The sequence below is a fragment of the Apteryx rowi genome, unplaced genomic scaffold (assembly GCF_003343035.1).
Source record: "Apteryx rowi isolate R43461 unplaced genomic scaffold, aptRow1 scaffold_22, whole genome shotgun sequence".
Lineage (NCBI taxonomy): Eukaryota > Metazoa > Chordata > Aves > Apterygiformes > Apterygidae > Apteryx > Apteryx rowi.
The window spans coordinates 4,081,598-4,103,836 of record NW_020448530.1 but is presented as its reverse complement, the minus strand read 5'-3'; the positions used below and the strand labels follow the sequence as shown (position 1 = coordinate 4,103,836).

The 22,239-nt window shown below is 37.5% G+C and overlaps 1 protein-coding gene across 15 annotated transcripts in view; it reads left to right on the top strand.

The window, feature by feature from the left end:
* Positions 1–22,239, top strand: part of ZFYVE28 (zinc finger FYVE-type containing 28) — a 165,701-nt gene that overhangs the window by 90,009 nt on the left and 53,453 nt on the right. For 14 of the 15 annotated variants that reach the window (XR_003253327.1, XR_003253328.1, XR_003253329.1 and 11 more), the window contains exons 3-5: positions 15,734–15,871; positions 18,798–19,000; positions 20,659–20,748. Coding sequence is in view for 11 of the 15 variants with exons in the window: in XM_026064617.1 (XP_025920402.1) it covers positions 15,734–15,871; positions 18,798–19,000; positions 20,659–20,748 (431 nt within the window). In the remaining 4 variants the exon portion in view is untranslated. The remainder of the gene's footprint in view (positions 1–15,733; positions 15,872–18,797; positions 19,001–20,658; positions 20,749–22,239) is intronic. The other variant, XM_026064619.1, reaches the window with a different exon arrangement.

Sequence of the window (22,239 nt, the reverse complement as noted above, 5' to 3'; positions counted from 1 at the left end):
TTTTTCTATCTTAACGAAAAGGACATTTTAAGTCTTAGTATTAGTCAAGTCAAGTGGAAGGTATCGTACTGTGATAATTCTCATGCTGGCGCTTTCCTACGGATATGCAAAAAACTTCAGTTTTCAAGACTGTTGACACTTCCTTATTAAAGGATTGCAGCTCTCAATGTTGTCTTACATTGTTTGGCCTTAATACTGTTTGATTGATGATAAAATTACAATTTTTACAGTAAATGGTTTTTTTAAATGTTTAAAGATGTTGCAACTTGGATTTCAAATGCTGTGAGTTGACTGTATAGAATGATGCTGATTATCATAGTGATGAGTAAGAATCAAGGTCACTTTTCATTTACACATTACTGCACTATAGCAGTTTGTTTCAGTTGTGGTACCTTACTGTAAAAATGACATTCTGCATTTGCATTCAACAGCAGAATATTATTAGAATGTAACACATGTATTAGTATAGTATCTTGCATTTATTGTATTTATAATACCTGTCTAACAAAATAAAACGTACTTCTGGTACTACTTCTTGTTAAACTTAATGATAACTTAAGTAAGCAGAGAGGAATGATGGAAAGCAGATATATTTTGTTAAATGAAAAAGAACACTAGCTAGAATGTCATACTTCAGTTTATTGAACTTGATTGATGGTAATAGGGGGAACACAAGTTATTCTAAACGTATTTGCAACTGTGAATTTTGAGGAATATGTAATTTTAGTTCATTTGCAACACAAATGATTCCTTGACCTATTTCTATATGGGGGTTAGGGCAAGGTATTCTTTCTTATGTTGTCCCTACCCCTCAATTTCAGAAAGTTCCTGACATGAGAGGGCTAATTTTGGTATTGAATTTCATAAGTAATAGTGCTTAATGTACATTTTAAATTAATCATTCCAACATTTTTCATAATTCCTTGATCATTATTATTTTCACATTGATTGCTATCTTGTTATGTTAGTTGATAAGCTGACTTAAAAGAATTTCTCAGTCATTTAAATGGAATTAGGTTCAATTTTACATATTACAGAACTTAATGGATTAAGTGTGATGACAGTGAAGAGTAAAAGCACCTTTGTTGCTAGTCCAGCTATTTTATTAGAACTTGATAGGTCAACGCTGAACCTATGTATTAGTGCTTTACACTGTGGTGGTGTTTTCAGGCTCGTAGCACTTGCTTGCTGTCTCCATATGCTGAGAATTGTTTGTCTGCATAAAGCTGCAAGGCCTCAGAATAGCACGAGTCAGTTCCCAGCATGGTTTTATCCAAGTTATTCCTTGAACTGCAGCTAGTGTCTCAGCTATGCGTAATTTGATCCATAACGATATACTAGGAAGGAATTTGTCCCTGTCAGGACATTGGCCTGAAGCAAACCACGCACTTGCTTGGATGCGTTACCCTCGCGCTGTGTTGCTGAACGGTAAGATGGGAAGTGGATAGTTCTTGTGAAACCTCCCGTTTCCTGGCTCACTTGTAGGACTGATTGGCACTGGGCCAGCTGCTAACCTGCAGTGCTGGCCCTTCGCTCTCTTCCTGCTACTCAGCTGCTCGGACTGCTTGGGAACCTCTTGAATTACTGCAAATGACAATACATCATTTTCAAGCCAGCTAGCAGCGTTTCCAGGTTGCTGTAAGACGAGGCTTCAAACGAGCCTTTAGTGTGCGTGCTTCATACCTAGCTTGGTCCTCCATGGAGCGGGTGCAAAGCGGGCGCCTGAGAACTGGGATCTCGTTGTCTATCGCAGCATAATTTGATACTGCCAAGGAATTGGGGCCCTTAGAGAAAGTTCAAGCATATTTCAGTGTTGTTTTTTATAATGTCTGTCTCAAGAATTTCTGTAGCAGATAAAATACAGGGCGAGGATGTATCAAAAGTGCTCCCTTTCAACCAGTCATAYGTACCTCCGTGTTTCTTCCAGCTCACTTTACCAACTGAGAGCAACAGTACAAGATAAGCTGAGATTCAAGTGTCAATGAAAACAAAGCTTTGCTGTTACTGTAAAGGAGCACATGTGTTATAGTGGCTCCAGTCTACAGGCTGGAAGAGCTTAGTGCCTAGTGTGGAAAGAGGGTAAAAATGGGCTGCTGGAAACACTGAGTAATAAGATACAGGGTAAAGTGCTGCTGCGAGCCTGTGTGTAATCTCCCTTGTCACAGAGCAGTGTGCTAAACCTAAATTTTCATTTAAAAAATAAAAAAGAATTATAGCCTCCATCATGGAAATAATTTTTTAAAATAGGCAGAAAGTGTAATAACACAGTATTTGCTTTCTGAAGCTGGAGATGAGTAGGCAAGGCAAGTCTCCAAGTAGGGAATGCCCTCTCATCCGTCACTTTTTAGTGTTTCGGGGAAGCAGTGCTGATGTTTGATGGTGAGTCGCTTTAGGAAATAGTTATCCAGTTCCACTTGTTACGGGGAGACCAGTCTCACTGCCTTTCACCTCAGCTTGCACCTTGTCCGTGGGCGAGTGTGTAGGTTTCTAGCTTCCTTTTTTTTTGCTTTTAAAAATCCAACAACGCCCAAACGATTGCAGAATTTCCAAAATGCCCAGTAGAGTTTTCCTCAGAGCTGAGGAGAGCTGTCGCTGAATGGGAGTGAATTCAGTCACAGGGGGGATGTGCATTTCTCTGTACTGCAAAATGGAAAGGATCTCCATAGACAGTATGATTTTTATAAATTACTGTGGTGGAGAATGGCAACACAAGTGGCAATCAGTATTGCACCAGGGTGACACTGAACCTATATTGACAAGTTAGTAAATAACAAAACAGGAAACTTGCCTTTGCCTATAAAATGTAGTTAATTTTTTATCAGTGATAAAAGGAACATGATTGCATTCAGTAGTGTATTTTGGGGAAGATCTAGGTTGTTACTGAAAGGAGTTGTGAGGGTAGGTAGTAACGTGCCATCTGCTCACACTGACCGTGTTCATCGTATGCAAACTCACAGGAAAAAAATAATCTGGCTTTGGTGGAAGATGAGGTAGATAAGTGTTTGAAACATGAGGAGGTAGCATGAGAATAATGGTAATACTTTAGATGTACTACAATTAGAAAGCCAGGTAAAAGTAGTTTTTGTGATCAAGGTATCACAAGTTTTGCCCAAATTAAAAATATAGCCTTTTCTTCTCTTTGTGAAAGAGAGAACCCATCTTTAACAGGTCAAGCCAGAAATGTAGAGAATGTTCCTATTTTTTGAGGTTATGGAGTCACTCTACATTTTATTTAAAAAGATAAGATCATGTTTCATTTCTTAATGCATTAATAGCCATCTTAGAGATCATACCTTTTTATGTTATGAAAAATGAACATGTTGGTGTCTTCACTGAACATTGACATGATACATCTGAGATGTACACCAGTAATGACCAGTGTATTTGAAGGCTAAATCAGGACAGGGGAGCAAGATCATTTTAAAACTGACTTTTCTCAGCATTTATGAAGTACAGCATTATACCAGATCCACTTCTGTAGGAATTAATGTAATGTGACATGTCTGACTGTCAGAGGCTTTATAGTTCTTCCGCCTTCCTCAGTGTCATCAGAGGATCGTTGTCAGCTCTGATATATTTCCTTTTTCTTTCTTTCTTTTTTTTTTTTTGTATTCATTTTTACTCTTGCAAAGGACGGTAAATTGGGATATCAGCCACTGAGTTGTTTATACTGACTCATGACTTCAGTATGCTGCGGCTTGCCTTCTTTCCTCCATATGTATGTGCAACTGCCATGCTAACAAGATTAACAATATATGCAAATTATTTATTTCGTAATATTTCCTTACTTGGAGATTAAGTTTATTCTCTTAGCTTTTTCACTTAATCATGTAGGAAAAAAGTGTTCATTTATTTTATTTTTCTTAATACTGGGGAAGTAAGAGAAGAAAGACAAGAGGGCAAATAAATTCTTTAAAGGCAGTCTTAGCAGCAGAGTTTATTTTTCATTATGATCTTAACATATTTGAAAGTTAAAGGCTGGATTTTTTAATATGAAATAATTCATGAAACATGAACTCCTTTATATGTTTTCAAGGGATATACCACCCATACTTTAACACTGTAATAGTATTTCAAATATTATGCAYGATGTTTTGTGGAATATTGTGGAAGATTGTTTTCTCGTGTGCTTTGGGTTGTTGTAAGTAAGTTTCATTAACCTAAAGGATCTTTCGTCGAGATACCTTGTGCTTTGTGCACTACAAGGACTTCTACGTGTAAGAAGGAGAGGTTACAAAATGTTTTTGGAGTTTGTAGACAGAATAGGCCAATTGCAGGCTGCTGATATGCTGCTGTTACTGGTAGTGAAAAAGTAGCCTGATATAATTTAACAATAAACTACTGGTTTCACTACTTGCAATCAAAATTAAGGGGAAAACCAAAACCGAATGAAATAAATAAGCTGTTACCCATTAGGGTAACTTGATCAGTCATTGTAACTTTATCATTAGACTGAGAGAGGGAGAAGATTAAATCATTGAGTCCTAACTCTAAGTTCCTTTTACAATAAATAAATGCAGTGAACGTGTTTTCTACCTCAAAGTTATGCTTTGGAAAGAATTCATCTTAGCTCATTACTGCACAATGTTCTAAAAAGATTGACAGAAAAATACAGAATATAGGATAGTCATTTTTACTTTCTTTCAAAAACTAAAAATAAAATAACTACATTTACTAGCAAGTTAAGATTCCTTTGGAAGTTTGACATGGWTGATATGAAAACAGCTTGTGATAATTAGGTTTATTGGTATCAGAGAGCAGGTGCAGAGTAAAAGTGAACCTAATGAGAGAATAGATGGTAGACTTTGCTGTTGTACTCTTTTGCACCATGTACACACATGGAAACTTCCCATTTTAAACACTTTGAGAAATAAATATTTGTGTGAAGTAAATTATGCAGCATGTGTGCAGTTTTGGTTAAGAACGCTCACTGTGTCACTTACCCCGTCTGCTCTCTTGCCTGCTGGTTTTTCAGTTTTTACATACAAAATAGTGTTTTCTTTAAAAGTAGTGTTCCTAAGTCTGAACACTTACAAGCCTGCTATTAAAAAAAAAAAAAAAGTAGTAGTAGTTATGGATATCATTATGATTTAAAAGCCTTTCCTGATGACATAATTTGTTTCAGTATCCTATTTAAGCTAATAGTCTGTGAGAAATGTCAGACATGAACTGGAGACAAGGCATAGTCTGAACTAATGAAAAATGGAGTATTTAAGGTAGTTATAGCCTACAGTATGAAGTATTGAGATGAACAGCAGCAGTATTACCCAAAGTACAAGGTTCCTCCCACTTCAAAGTAAATAAAAGCTAACTTTTTCCATATTTGAAACTGCCACAGTAGCTTGTTCCATAAGTCAGGAAAAATGCCTTTTAATTTAAAAAAACATAGTACCCATGATGCCACGGTGTGATGTACCTAATATAAATTTCTGATTTTCCCCTCAGAATACATTTTCACTTCTCAGAGTTTCTATGGATGATATTTACTTAAGTAAATACCAAGCAAGAGATACTTGTATTCCATGATTTCTCAAGTTTCCCAAGATACCTGTAACTCCTGCCAAAATCATTGCTGTCCCACTTCTGTAGTGCTCAAAATCAACAGTTGTAGTCGTTCACATAGAAGCTGAGGTGATCCCCTTCATGCTGCAAAGCTAACTTTTTGAATTGATTGGTGCAACTAAGTGATGCATTAAAATAAACTCTCTTATTTACACCGGCTCTTGTAATATTTGCCTTACAATTGTTCTATACTGTCAGAAAGTCTTTTTTCTTTTTCTTTCTTGGTAAATCAGATATATTTCTTTATAAGTAAACAGGGATGAATTTTAACGGGCTTGCAAAATCCTGACTGCTTTTGATTTGCRTTATAACCGGAAGTAAAAATACTGTTTTCACATATTCCTACAGCCCTATGGGCCTCAATTTCAAACCTGCTTAATAGTATTTTACCCATTGTCTTCCATGGGGATTTTGCAAATTTGAGTGCAAAATAATTGAACCCCATAACAGGAATGAGAAGAGGTACGTCAATAGATCCAACTGACACGTTTGTTGTTGTATGACTTATCCTGCAGTGCAGATGAGAGTTTAAAAGCTCTTGGTATTTTATCATTGAGAAAATAGGACTTGGAGCGCATTCCTTGACAAGGAAGGCAGCAATCTCTTTATGTAGGTGTCTTTTAGGAGGAAACCTTTTAATCAGCCATTTCTAGTATACTCATAGCAGGAATAACCCTAAGCCTGAAAACTCTGGTTTAGGACAGATGTTTCCAAAGTTTTGGGACCTGCGGTTTTGAGTTGAGCTGTTGTTGGATGTAACTCTACAGTTTATTGTTGAAGTAATGCCATATTAGTCTGTCTTTGTGTTTTTGCTACAGCTGCAGAACTTCAATATGCCTCCCTCAATTAACTTTGTATTCAGTGAAATCAGATTTTTCATTATTTTTTAATGAGAAGTGTATTCCTTCTCTCCTAGCAGCTACAGTCTCTTAAACCTTCCATGGATTAGCATTCCCAGATTTTACAGCTATATTAAGGGAAATGCACAGAATGATTTCAGAAGGAAATATTTTATGTAAAATTTGGTGAGTTTGGACAGAGTCCTCCGATAACTTTAGCAGCTCTGCATGTGCATTGTCCACTCTTAGATTCAAGCAAGCTCTTGGGCAGTTGTTAGAAATGTTATAAACTTTTTAGTCTGTGGAAATCTCTTTTAGCTTTCTTGCCTGGATTTTTTTGTTGAGTATCAGCAAATAAGATAAAATAAACTTCAATTTTAAAAAATCTCCTGGAATGTGTATTTGTGTGTTCTACCCTGTAGTTCCTTAGGCTGTAATTGTGTGGTGCATTGCCAGTGTCAGCTGAAAGGATTTCTGTTCCCACTTTCCCGTTTCTTGTTCTCAAAGTACAGCTTGCGTTAGCTGAAGCCAACCTGAGAGGGTGCTGCCATGATGAGGCGGCCTTGTCCTTCCTCCCAGCGCCGGGCTGGCTTCCTGCACCCCAGCTGTGTTCCGGCAGTGACTCGTCGGCCTGCAAATCGGGCTGAAAACGGGCCGTTGGTAGGGTTGCTTTCCCAGGCCAATGGGCAAGTTGGTTCGATGTAGCATGTGGATGCATGATGGCATGAAAGCGCTGGCGTACAGCGGGGTGAGTATCCACAGACAGGAGCGGAGAGAGAGGGCTGGGCACAGCGATCCCTCTCCATAGCCGGATGAAATGAGCTGCGGTCAGCTTGAGTCAGTGAAACGGCATCCTCGGCGGTACTGGCGTGAGTGTTTGCAGAGGCACGCGGTGAACCCTGCAGTGAATGGAGCCAGGTCGCTGTGGGGCACTGCACAAGTGAGCTGGTGGTGCTGGTGGGACAGTCGATTACAGCCTGGGGATAGGGGCAGAAGCCTCAAAGGCGGTGAGCCGCACGGGTGACTTTGCAAGCTGGCATTGCTGCCTAACAGCTTATATTCTGAAATGGYCTTAGACTGTTTTCTGCCAGTCCTTGATGAAAAGTGACTTTCTGCTTCAGGTGTAAAAGAAACTTATCTGAAGGTGTCTCCTATTATTTGCTAAGTTTAAGTGGTATGAGAATAAGGAACCTTTAGAAAAAAATATGCCCTTTTATTCTCTGCTTTATCTGTATTGTATCAGCGGTGAAGAGAAAGCAATGTTTAAAAAGAAAATCGGCATTAATGAGCATCCCTTGGCGAAGAACGTACATGTGAAGAGCTGTGAAATAACTCATAGCACAATGATGTTGTCATTGTGGATTGGCAGTGGCTTATTTAAGATGTACTAATTGTATCCATTACCATTCTTGACAAGGGCAAACTGGGAGCATGCACCATAATCACTGGGAACAAAGAGGCAGTTCAGAGGTGTGACGTTTCCAGGTTTGATTGCATCTGTCCATCCAAGAACATTTTCAGGCAGAATTAGGCAGAAATGGATCTCATTAGAGATGACAAGTTAGACTAAAGCCGAACGAAACTCCCTGCTGGATTCTGAAAACTAATGATTGACTAAAAGTTGGCAAGAATCTGTTCCTTATATTATTTTGTTAAATGTTGCAAAGGTTAAACTGTGGATTCTGAGCCAGGAGTATTTTTTTGAGCTAAGGTAATGGCCAAGTCTTTCTAGTCTGCTTAATTTGCAGCCCTTGAGATATTGTATTAGTTATGTTAGGGAGGTCAGTGAAGGAGACAGCAGGGTAATTATTGAGAAATAAAGTAAAAATTGACTTAAAGAAAGCAAAATTCTTTGCCTTAGTGTTCCTAAAGGTTAGAAACCGTAGTGGACAGAAGTTTTTTGCTAGGAGAGGGAAGAAATAGGAATCAAAAGCAGAATCCTTCTAGCCCATTCAGTACTATTGGAACACTTGAACATTATTTATTGATCTGTGATGAGGAGGGAATGATTCTAGTATTCTAAATTGTGTGTATTTGTGAGGCTTTTTAAAAAAATTTCCAGAACTGTTGGGCTATAGAGAAATTCCCATGAAGTCTACATGACTTGATACAGAGATAGGAAAGCCAGAAATTCATGCTGGAAAGATTGTGCAGTTGATGGAAGACTGAGCCAAGTCTTGTTCAAAGAAAATTCTTCTCTCCTTTCTTTTATACATTCTCACCCTATTTAGTTTAAGTGGGAACAGCTCCACTTTTGGGAAGAAGGGAAGTGAAACTGAGAAGAAAAGCGTTTTTGCTTCATTAAAGCGGTAATGTCAAGGCTAGCCTTGAGTTCCAKACAATGCACGCTTATGCTATACTATTTATCTGTGATCATAGAGCTTTTACGTTTTTTTCCCTTGAAGTGGACTTTTTTCTCCAGTTCAGTTGTCTTATAATTAATTACAATATTTGTCGTTTCATCGCGCCTAGTAATGATTACTTATGAGTTGCACTGCATCAACAGGTGTCTTAACGGTGCCTCATAACATCCACAAAGAGTTGATGTAAGGCAACTGCTTGCTGTATAGATACAGGACTGAACGAGAGCATGTAGCATTTAAAAATATGTGGACTTCTCAACCCTTTCGTATGATGGTTTTTACTGTACTTCAAAGCACTGTGAATGAAAAAAAGAACTTTAGGTCTAATTGTGGAAAATACACTAAATACCCTGTAAGTATCAGTAAAGCTTTTTTTCCTATTGGACTCRGTAACCAAAGTAGGCTAAGATTAGTTTTTAAACTTAACCTTTTTCCCCAGAAATTAAGTGATCAATGGAATGAAATAGGTAGGAAACAAATGTGCGGTAATAAAACTTTTTCCATTAATAAATAAAATAATTAGGTATGTCCCTTTTTAATCTTGTCTGCTTACCTGTTTTTCTTCATCATTGCTGTGAAGTATGTACTTGCAGTATTTTGCACTGCCAAATGATTAACATGAAGGTTATGTTAGAACGCTTGGCTATAAGGAGATCCATCAGTACAACTCAATAAACCAAGAATGGTCTTTCTTTTCTTCACTTGGGATTCATATTTGATCTTACATAGGGAATAATTAATATTTTAGAGATCACAGTAGTGTCTACTGAAGTTGTCTGAAATTGAAGTTTTCCATGTTAACAAGCGTTTTCATTTGTTTCCACTTGCTCATAGGGATCAAACAGGTCATTCAGAGGAACTGCTTATTATCTAAGTCTGTGGGCAGAGTGGATTGAAAATGCTGTGCACTGCAGGTCAGGGAATTAATCTGTAGCAGAGAAAAACCATAGGGAGAAAATCTGGCCCAATTCCAGTTCAATACTGACTACATTGGGGATGCAGGATGCTTTCACTCCATGCACTAGGGGAAGGGAAAGTCGAGGTGGTTGTAAGTCACGATGACGTTGCCTCGGTTCTAATGTTGGCCTCAGCTGCACAGGAGTGCAGTAGTGATATGAAGAAGGCTGTGCGAGCTCCATGCCAGTCTGGGATTTTTGTGTTTGGAAAGTCTTTCCGTGCATTTCAGGACAGTTTTGAGATCACTTTACCACAGCAGGATGGTGGCTGCCTGATGGGTGGTAGAAGAGAAAGCCCATTTTATGTTTGTTGTAGGAGATATCCACGTTCACAATGAATATCTCTTACTCATCTGTTGCTATGAAACTATGTAAAAGGGGATGTTAAGGTACAAGATTGCTTCTTGGAGTGTTTTCAGATGTCTTTTAATACAAGATAAACACTTCATAGGATTTATGGAAAAGGTTTAAGTAGGCATAAACTGCTGTAAGAGCATGTCTATATCCAGGGTATTTGTCAAATAATAACTGAATTCATTGTGGACAGAGTTTTTAAGTTATCTGTTAGTGATAAAGAAGACATGACCGAAAAGCTCTGTATTGTGAACCCAGTGTTTCAGTAAAGTCCTAGTATACTTCATTTCAATAAGGTCAGCCCTGTCTAATATTAGCTGATGCCTTTTTGAAGTGTAAGACAGAATTTTTTCTTATGATAGCATCAGGAACACCAGGGGTTTGAGATATCCAAAAATGTTCTTTCCTATAGAGAGATGCTGATCCCCTAGAGCATGACAGTACTTAATGTAGTCTCTCAAGTTGGTGTTACAAACAGCCCTACTGTCAATGGCGTTTCCTTTTTTAATTCACTGAGAGCTATATTTGGGTGGGTAGTAGGGAAAGAGCGAAATGAATCCTGTGGTTAGGTCTATGTGTTAGAGAGAAAGGTTGAGAATAGATTTAATTAAACCTGAAATGTAATCCGCAGGAAGAATGCATGCTGGATTAGCACAGCATTGGTGTACTTCACATGTAACATTCAATCCACTTGGGGAGATTTAAGTATTCAGTGTATGTGTAATAAATTCTGAATATATGCAGAAGACTACAAACCTGTGATTTCTGGAGTGCACAGTGCTCTTCTAAGGGTATACTAGCAACACTGTTCAAGAAGAGAGGCCTTGATGGTGCAGTTCACCACCAACTGCAGCAGTCAGTGTTCCTGGGACTAGGGTTTGAAGTTGCTGGAGACTCAAGCTGCCTTTCATTCCTGAGAAATGTTAGAAGCACTTTACAGTGAGCTTGGTTAAACTATGAGCTACTGTCCAAAACAGTCAAACTACATAAAAATCTACGTTACTTTCAGAAAGCAGAGCATCTAGAAGCTGGCAGTGGGAAACAGTCAAAAAGCTGGTCAGGCAAAAAAGAGAGACTGAGAGCATGGCCTTCGAGGAGGACCGTGTGAACGGGGGTGCTTTGATCAGAAGGGAATCTTTCCTTTATGTTCAGTGTTAATTTGTGCTTACCAATTACTTCTGTGTGTCCTGGATGTGCCAGGGAGCTGCTGAAGGGAGTCTGCAACTTAACATCAAGCCAGATAGACAAAGAGAAAATTTGAGAGAGACATTTCAGCAAAGAGACTAAAATATCTTCTGTGAATTCATGGTAATAGAGACCATGTTATCATAGGTAGGTACTACTGATAATTCAGAATAATTTATATTAAATTGATGTTACCTGCTTAACAGAGGAAATAATCCTGCAAAGGATTTAATACACCTCAAGAAGGTTATTAAAGAAGGGCAAGAAGGGCATTTAATAATAACATGAGAGAGCAGTGTAGATTTTTATGAAGGATATATGTGGAAAGGCAGATAAGTCTGCCTTTTGTTGATATAAACATATTTTGTAGAGTATAAATAGGATGAAATTATTGGCTTTTCTTTTTATAACTATTTAAAAGGCAAATGCAGCAGTTGCTGTTAGCTTTATGCTTTGATTATTGAATACATGACCAAATACTGTTTGGTCAAAAATAAACCAACATTTTGTCGTCTGTTGCGGTTCACTATATTCACTGTCTCACTATCGCTCATTTTATTTTCTATCAAAATAAAATATAAACAAACATTCTCCATTATGTGAAACACCAAGTTCTGTTTTCCAGGACATGAGTAACTTGGAGTAAATCCCAAACCAGAACCTCTGCAACTTTGGTCCGTTGTGCTGGTAGAAAGCTACTAGATCAACTGAAACAGAACTGTTCCCATCCCAGTACGCAAATGAACCAAAAGATAACAGATAAAACCACCAAAGGATGCATTAAAATCTGGAGGCTTTTATGTAAAAAGATGGATCAAGTGAAAGATTTACTACTTCAATTCCAACTAATTGATTTCTGTTGCTTAAATTAGAGCAAAACCTCACCACTACCATGTATCTGAACCCATTCATTCTTAGCTTACAAAGCAGAATACTGTAATTAACTAAATTGAATGCTTCTTGAAGCTCCTTGAAAGAAAAGACTAATTTGCTTACAATACATTGGATAGTCTAAATTGGTTGGCATTCTTCCAGTTTCAAAGTAGCTGAGATTTGAAATCATCATGGGAGCAAGTATTCCAAATTTCCTATTTAGGTTATTCTGCTTTGGGTGACATAAGAACTTGGAAGAAGGTAGGAATATGATGGAGAATTGTTTTTTTTAATCTACAGAAGGTTTAAAATAAACCCTGTACAGAATCAGAGAATTTGGGAAATTGCAAAACTTGAAATAGCAAAAATAATCCACCTCATAGAATTCTTTCAATATGTAGGATAGATGGAGATGTGTTCAGAGATCTTAGGTGTTTTAGAGCAGAAACATGTGCAGATTATTGGAATACCTGAAGAAAATGGGAAAAGAATTGAATGCCATTTATATAATGAATAATGTACTGAAAAATTTACACTATTTGACAGATTTTGAAAATTTGACAAAAATTGACCCTATTTAATGGAGTTACAATTTTTGATTTGAGATAAATTCATTAATGTACAGAATTTCATTATGCTTAGTTAGCTCCTGAAATGATTTAGACAGAATCTGAGCTCTTTTTTCACAAGTATAGTGATGATAAAAACAGAACAAAAGCACAGAGCGGTTACTTAGCCAGGTATGAGTCCCATCTCTTTAAGTTTGCATGAAACTTTCACAGACATATCACAAATTTTGAGTAAGTAGGTGGATGATTATAAACTGGGAACTCAATTTGTCTTACAATTGCTATAAAATGAGATTGTATTGGAAAAATACCAGATTAAGTGAAATTCTGGTTTGGGGAAATACTTTTCAGTACAGGTCTTGTCCTATGTGGTGTGGCATTCTTAAAAAAAAAAAAAAAAGAAAAGAAAGGGGGGGAGGGAAAGAGAATTGAAAATTGTGTTTTTCCATACTCAAGTTTGCTAGGAAGTAAAATAAATTGGGATATCATGTTCTAAACTAGAATGGAATTGGATTATTTAAACTCTTATATAATCAAAGTCAAAATACTGTAATTCTTCTCTAAGTTCCCGTCTTTAATAGCCTGCTATATTGCCTGCAGCTTTTGTAAAATTTGACTGGTAGAATTACTTTTACCACTGCATCTTTCCAAGGATAAAAGATCTTTGCAAGCTCATATTAATTCCCTGATACCAAGAATCTGGCTTTTTCAGCCTAATATGCCTATCCATATTGCTCTGGTGATAATGTGGGAGCTTCAGGCAAAGCACCTGGTCTCAAAATAGATCAGTAGTGAACTGATTTAAAATCTATCTTGCTTGACTTATAACTTACTACAATTTAAATGTTACAATCCTCAGTTTCATTCTTTGCTCTGTTACTTTGAATGGGGGACTAAGTGGTTTAGGGTTTGATTTCCTTATGGGACCTACTTTCAAACTATTTTAGTTCTCCAGCTAGATCTAGACTAAATAGTGATGTGAGAAGCATACTCAATACCAGTAATTAGAAACTAGGATTTTTATTAATTGTTTTATAAACATTTTGTGACATGTGAAACTGGGCAAAAGGAAGAGGGAGGAGGAAGAATAGAAAACTTGTTATTACTCCATGTTTTCTGTTTCCCTAAAACTATATATGATTTTGCACCTAATCCACTGACCAGCTCCACTTAATGTTGGTAGAGGAAGGTGGTGTCAGTCTTGCTTGTTCTTCGGGCAGTAGTTCATGAGGAGTTTACTGAAGAGGGGTGAGCATGTCTTTGAGTTCCTCGGGGTCCAAGAGGTCCACTCGTCCTGGCACTGCTCTAGTGCTGGGGTTTGAACTAGGGAATGCATCTCCAGACCAAAATGTGTTACACAGAGAACAGCTTCAGCCTGAGGGGTGACTCTTCGGGATGCAGCTCCTCTGCAATGGGACGTGCAGGTCCTGCTCCTCCCTCTTTCACACCTGCACGCTGTACTTTGCCGGTCCTTCACGCCGTCCGTTGCAGGGTTTGTTGCTGAATCACGTCCTATGCTCAGGAGCTAATCTCGGAGGCCGTGTTTGAAGGAGGAGCGCCATTCCCAGCAGCACAGCGCGCAGTTCTGTGCATTTAGCTGAGTGTTCTCCTCTCTTCTCATAACTGCTGCCCGTGTTGTGTGTTGTGATGCCGCAAAGGTGCTATAGAGTATCTGGTTTTCAGATCTTCTTTCTAGAAAAGACAGCTGAATATTAGTGCATGCCAATGTGCTTTAAATTTATTTCAATTTAATAAATAATTTGATAAATAAATTTAAATTTATTTACAGCCTTGTTAAAAATGAAAAAAGCTAAGTTTATGTAAAAATATGTTTTAATACTTATAACAATAGAGGAAATTCCGTATACTAATGTGTAATAAATATTGCCAATTGATGTTATTATTTTGTGGCAACTGCAATTACAGCAGTTTGCACTGAAATTTCAGAAAACATGAATCTGTTTTTTCGACCTAGACTAGATTTTGTTTGTCTCGGTGGGGAGCAGACAAAAGAAGTGCTTTCCTTTAAATATCCTATTTTCTGTTAATTTTTAAGTACAAAGAAAAATAAAACAGAAAATTGTAGACTTAAAGCAGTTCTGCCTGTTAAACAGTTGTGTGACAGATTTGTTTCTATTTGTTTGAAAAATATTCTAAATAGAATGTGAATTCTGTAAATAGTGGAAAAAGCCTGAGACAGAAACAAAATATCTTTAATGGAAGCACTCAGCCTTTTTCATGCTCTGAATCTATCTTTATTATGTTAATCAAATTCCATGCAATACCCAGCAGGGGTGTTTGAAAATTATCTTTTCAAATAAATGAATACAGATTATTACTGCACTTCAGGAAACTGGTTATAGGTCTTTCATCTTTGTCCTAGTCCAAGCATAGATTAGAGCAGTTGTTAAGAGCTCTCTGACTTGTCCCCTTATCCTCTCGGATAGTCATGGTGGGGGGAGATGGCAGGCAGGTGTGCCAGCTCTTGCACACCGGACACTCAAGAGTTGAAAACACCTACTTCAGCTTTCCAGAATGAATTTAAGTCTATTCAACCCTGGCAGTCCCAATGTAGCTTAATTTCTAATGCCTCCAGGGCACTCTGCAGGGCATTCTTTCTAGGAAGAATGAATTTCATTGCGGCTGRTGAGAGGAAATATGAGAAATCTAATTTACTTCTAGATTATTTAATGGTATCTTATAGATAGATATTTGGGGCAATAACCTCTTTAAACTATGTATCCTCATCTATCAAAGACCTCACTTAAATCTTCAAAGTTAGGTGGAGTGAATCTGAGAAACACTCTGCAGGAAAACTAGAAAAACTGAAGTTTGCTACCCTTTCCTCCACATAAGTCTCCTTTTTTCACCAGGGTGTTCTGTGTGTATATAATGACCTTAAGAGTTGAATACTATATTTTCTAAGTTATCTATTTAGTTGTTTAGAAAAGAATTTGTGAGATTCTTTGGGAACAGTCACCCTGGTCTATGGTATATTTGTATATATGCTATCCTTCTACTTTTTGCTTCAGGATAATGTTTTGAACATCATAAATCAAATCATGGATGAATGCATTCCGCATGAACGGGCCAACCGAGACTTTTGTGTTAAGTTTCCAGAGGAAATACGCCATGACAACCTTGCGGGACAGCTTTGGTTTGGAGCAGAGGTAAGTCTCTCATTTCTGTTGCTTAGGGTTAAGGGCCATTCTTTTGTGGCATAAGGCTTACAACTGGAATTAAAGCCGATCATGAGATTTTTCTGAGAAGAATGCATATAATTACAGAAGAATGTAAACACATCTTTGAGAATTAACTTGCTGTTGATGTGCAGTAAAAGAGGATTCTGTATTGATTAGGCTTGTTTTATGGTTTGGTATCTGATTTATCTTCTTGGTTGTTTTCATCTGGATGGGCCATCTCACTTCTCATGCTGTGACAGTCTTAAATACATATGTGTGTGTGTGTGTGTGTATATATAAATATATATATACATTATATACATTATACACACACACACACACACACATATATATAAGGGAGATCTTTCTGAGGAGAAAAGTCTATCTCCAACAAATATAAGTACGTGTTGTCATTTTATTTTAGTGGCTATGTTACTCTGTAACTCTTGTTAAACATATATAACTTTGTTCAGCTGACATTTGTTGCACTTAATTCACTTGTTTCACATATATGCTGAAAATAAAATGGGTTCTGTGCGAAACACTGAAGTCTGCTTTCCTTCTCTTACCTCATTTCTCTCAAAGTCATGCTTCCACAGCAACCTGTAGAAACAGGGGATTTGATAGTGAGTAAGCTTTAATTATTTTAACCAAGGGAAGACTGAATAATCCAAAACGGGTTTGACAGATAAGGTACAGGTCCATTAGTGCTGATGTCTGTTGGCTAAAAAAAAAAAAAATCATTGTGGCATCCCTAATAGTAAATCCAATGTCTTCAGATCTGCTGGCCTGAAGATGACTTTCAGCACCATGCGTTTCTAAGGTGGAGGGGATCTGGACATCCCCTGTGCAGCAGCACTTTGTGCTGTTTGATTTCAGCTTTGCATCTTTTGTATTTTTGTATTTGAAGCAATCCCTCAGCTCCTGTTATCATGCAGTCTTCTCTGCACCCATTCCTCCTCCCTTTTTAAAGTGCATGCTTTCTGTCAGTAGTTCCTGTCTTGTTCAGTCCAATAGAACACTCCATGTGATCTGTTTTGGAAAATTTCTGTCAGATTTGTTAATTGTAAGCTTCTCAGATTCAGAGAAGTCCTGGGTACAACTTACAAAATGAACTTGATATATCAATCCTTTGTAATCCTATGTTCAGCAAGAACAGCATCTTTTTTTTTTCTTCTCATTACCATCTGACCCTCAGCTACTTTCATCCAGCTGACACCATGCTCTGTTTTAAAATGTGGAGGGAGTCTGATGTGTTGACTTCATAGCCTGTGCTTGGTAGTTAGGGAGGACATGATGGGACTGTTGTTTTTGCAACCATTCCTAATGAGTCCATGTGAATCCTGTTATCCTTTCCTACTTTAAGGGACTAACAAACCAGGATTACAGCGACAAAAAAAAGGCAACAAACCTAATCAAAAAAGAAATGTCTCTTTGAATGCATATTGGAAAAAGCTTGAGTAGTGATTGAGACAGCCAGGATATTCTAGGAGAAAAAAAAATCCTCCCTTTTTTCAGTTTGTGACGTGAATTAATGCTCCCGATCATTCCAGATCAGACTTTTGCTGTCTCCAGTCTGAGCAGAATTTTTGGTTGCAGAAAAAGTATAATCTGTGCAGGGCTGAAGTTCTGCTGACTCACGCTGCTGGACAAAAGCAGGGTATTCACTGTCCCCCTGCAAACGCAGGGAGTGTAGGGAGGAAGACTTGTATGGACTGTTTTTAATACACATTTATGTATCTCTGGCACTACTCTGAGTCAGCTTTAGACTAAGAGTACCTATCAACAAGTAAGACTTGCCTTGTCCGTACTCTCCCGCAATTTACTGCTTTGGGCTGATAAGAGAGAAGAACACAAAATTCTCTTGCAGCTTTAATCAGGCTGTTGAGCAAGGTCTAGGCTTGCAGGTCCTCCATCCAGGGCTGGAGAAATGCCTTTGGTCTGCTGGAGTAAAGGAGGCAAGGACAGAGGTGCAAATGGGGATTAAAAAAAAATAATGAAAACTTCAGGAATAAAACAACTTTGTACATTTTCGATTAATAAAAATATTCCCATTAATAAAATACAGCCAGTATGTTTTATGTCAGTGTGTGTTATCTTCCAAATATGTGCATGTCCCTTCCAGGGGACAAAGCTCGCAGCAGAGATTACAAATAGCTTCTTTTTAATAGTGAGGTTTAAAAAATGTTTTATTAGTGTGTTAAGGTAAAAATATACTTCTAATGTCTTTGTGAACTGGTCAGAAGGAGTCAGTGTATAACTCCTTGGGCAAGAAGTCCCTAAACAGCTCGCTTCCAGAAGCTGGGAGGGCAGGATCACTCTGTCTGTGACCTGTTTGCTTATGTTCTTTACTGAAATACATACTTGTGGGTTCTGGGGGAGACAGGACAGTGGCCTAGCTGGATCCTGCGTCTAAGCCAGGGTGACCGTTTTTTGCAAACGTCACTGCAGTCACAGAACTTCTGTTCTTTTCTTAAGGAATGGGTTTATTACCTGAATCAAAATAGTCAATTGATCATATTTTAGCTGGCTTCACCTCCCCTTTTTGTCCATGCAGGCCTTGCACACACAGCATATATATCAACGATTACTTGTGTCTGCGTAATTGATGTGGGAAGACCTTTTTGCAGGTTCTTCTGTCAACTCTGTGGTTCTTGCACTTGAACCTCCCACCTCTTCTCCTGTCTCCCTGGCTGAGCTACTCCCTAGCCTTTTATGTGAAGACCTATCACTATCAACATATCTGTCTCATAGCTTTCGCTTGGGTAGTAATTAGCTACATATGAGGCTAACAACTCCCCGCTCCAGTATTAAATATCTCATCTTGTGATTTTTTTTTTTTAAGTACAAATCACTTTTTGATTTAAAAAAAAATTAAAATTAAAACTTTCTCTTTTAAAATGTATTTTCATAGTGTTTGGCTGCAGGCTCAATTATTATGAATCGTGAAATTGAGAGCATGGCTATGAGACCATTGGCCAAGGATCTGACCCGGAGCCTCGAGGAAGTCCGAAACATCATTCGTGACCAGGCCTTAAGGGATTTGAACCTCTACACTGAAAAGATGAAAGATTCACTTAAACATTTTGATGTTCTTTTTGCTGAATTTGAATTAAGGTAACAGATTCTAAAATTCATTCTGAATATTGGCATGGCTAGTACGGCTATTCTTTGGCTTGTTGTTTTCTTGGAGGTTGGGTGTTTTGTTCTATTTTGTTTTAATAGAGAAAGTATGTAATTTTTTTATCATGCCATTTGAATTCTTCAGTAATTTGTTCTATTGTTACATTTTTTTCCTTCCAGTGTAGCAATAAAGAAAAGAAAATTAAATAGCTTTTTGGCAATCAGCATTTGCTCTCTTCAAGTAAACTGTAATCTTCTATTTGCATACTGGCATCTGGCATTTGAGGGAGGTTTTCCAAGACACAAAAGCAAGCCATAAATCTCTTCCCCTAATTTTTTATTTCTGCCCCCCCCCCCCCGAAAGGCAACAAATAAGAGATGTAAACAAAAGCATGTTTAGTAACAAATGAGGTTTTGTTTTCTCTTGTGCTTAGAGAAAAAGCAAGGATGCACCCAGTGTATTTCAGAAGGGAAATTGAAATCTGATGAAGGAAATTCTTTTACACGAGTCATAATTAAAATCAGGAGCTTTTTAAAAACTTGAGATCAGGAGATTTTTAAAAACTTGAGATTCAAAAATGGGATAGGGGTTTACAGCAAAAGCAAAAATAACTAATTTGAGAGCTAGAAAAATTACCTGTTTGTTGGGTCAAAGGTAATATCAACCAAATATTGTGTTGAGCTTTGGAATTTAAGCCAAATTCCTGCACCTCTCAGACGTGTCAGGATACTGGACAGGATTATCTACAGAACTACTGTGCTGCAGCCATTCCTACCTTCAGGAGAAGAGTTTTTCTGAGAATGGGGTAGTGTTTCAAATTTTCTTGGGAATAAACCTTTAGACCATCTTGTCTCCCATTACTGTATTTGTAGTCTCTTGTATTATTTTGCCCAAATGAGTTTTTTTCTGATTCAAATTTTACAGTTATTGAAAAACATTTTAATCAAAAACACTGATTAAAAACACCTTTTCTTTTTTTGTCAAGTGTGGCTTTTTGTATGGACACTGGCAATCGGGAGCTGGTTCTTGACAGCGCCAGTGCAGTTTCTCACCTGTCCCTGCCAGCTGTAGGACTGCGCACATGCAGCATTTTTACTTGCCGTTGTTTTGCGAAACAACTTTTTTTTCCTCCTAGGTTAGCTGTAGTCCACAAATGACTGATTAAGTAAAACAGTGGTGGAAGACCAGTTACTTCTACCAATAATTCTTGCCTTGTGCATTAGTACTTTTGCATGTAATTCCACATAGAAATGAGGCCAACTTTTAAGTCTTTTTGGCTTGTCGGTAGAGACAGATTTCAACTTTGCTAATATACAAAAAAATGTGGTTTTTAGATGATTTTTTTCTCCAGGAAATGCAGACCTGTCAGGATACGTCAGGACCTACCTCCATGTGCCATACAACATGAAGCCATAAACATGATTGCTAAATGTGTGTAATCATAAGATCACTACCAAATTCCATTGCCTTAATCTGCAGTTCTTATAGATTTCTTACACTGTACAATTCTTGTAGTGAGTGCTGTCAAAATAAATTTAAAATGGATCAGGAAATGTTATGTTGCGAAGATAATTTGACCTAGGTTTGTTTTTTATCTGACTGGCAAAGGAAGTAAAATAGTAGTACATTAATGACTTTATAATCTTTGTAGTTATGTGTCGGCCATGGTACCTGTGAAGTCTCCAAAAGAATATTATGTACAGCAAGAGGTAATCGTACTTTTTTGTGAAACTGTGGAGAGGTAAGCATTTTAGATAACTAATAGATTTCATTTCTGTGTTTACTTTGTCTGACCTATTGTAGAAATACCTTATCTATAGTCTTTAAAAGGCATCAGAAAAGATCAGGTATTTTGTTTTTCTAGTAAGCAGCCAAATACAAAGTTAAAAAGTGTTCAGCACTATTGCCAGGCACAAGCCTTTTTTTAAAAAAAAAAAAAAAAAAAAAAAAAGTTAATAATCCTGTAATATTGCTGATATGTGTAATTATAGCTGTGTAAATGAAGACTAATCATTAAAATGAACTAAATCAGTTTAAGTCAGCAGGACTTAAAGATATTTCATTCAAGAATACCTGTGGAGATGGTTTAAGTAATCTATGAACCTCCCGTGATTATCATAAAGAACTTAGAGGCTTGTTAAAATCTTAGAGGATTGAAGCCCAACCTTTATGCGTGTGAAGAGATGATTTTTAAAAATCCAGCAATTTATAAGCATTTTTAAGAGTACAGGTGATAAGAAAAACATGTGATTTTGTTTGGAAAATACCATGTTGAGCAACTTATTTCCTACTTTGACAGAGGAACTAACCTAGCAGATGGGTAGGAGAGAGGAACAGCGCATGAAATGCATCACAGCTTTAGTGAGTAGTGCAGCAATGTTCTCAAAAGGGAACTAGTAAAGTGTAGTCTGGATGAAATTATTAGACATCATTTGGCTGTAAAACACACTTGGAATAAGTGTTGTTTTTTCTGTCATGTTAGGAAAACTTGTTAAGTGGGACCCTGATGTTGCTGAGACTTTCGTTAAAGAATGAAGCAGTACAGAACACTTTTACAGTTTGTAGATGACACCAAGATCAGAAATGTTTCAGGCATTTTAAAAGACAGCATTAAAATTCAAAATGATCCCAACAGGTAGGAGGAATTACCTTCAATCAGTAAGATAGCTAATAAAAATACATGCCACATACTTGCCCATTGAGATGAAAATCGTGATTTTTGCATTTGAACCTTTGGATAACCTGGTAGGCAGCAAACTGTAGAAAATAACATGGGGGTCATAGTGGGCCACATACTGACTGAGTCAATTTACTGCTAGCACGAAGGAAGTAGCCATCATTTTGCTGTCCGTCGACAGTAATATTGACCAAGACCAGACAAGCAGTGACAAGGAATAAGACCAGGTTGTTAATTCCATTTTCCTCAGGGCCAGTAAGATCTCAGCTGGAGCAGTGTGCAGTTTGGGTGTCATCGTACAAAATCATGTGGACAAATCAAAAGATAAGAATTTTGAAGAAGCTTAGAAAACATGACCAAGTGGAAAACCTAAAAGAACTGGGTTTTAATCTAGTAGGAGAAGGAACTTCAGGTATTTGAAAATTTCTTAAAGAGGATGGTGATGACTTGCCCAAATCGTAGATTCAGAGACTTCAGTAATAGTCATTCTCTATAACCATTTTTAGTTTGGTTTGTTTGTTTAGGGGTTCTGATTAAAAATGAAACTTAAATACT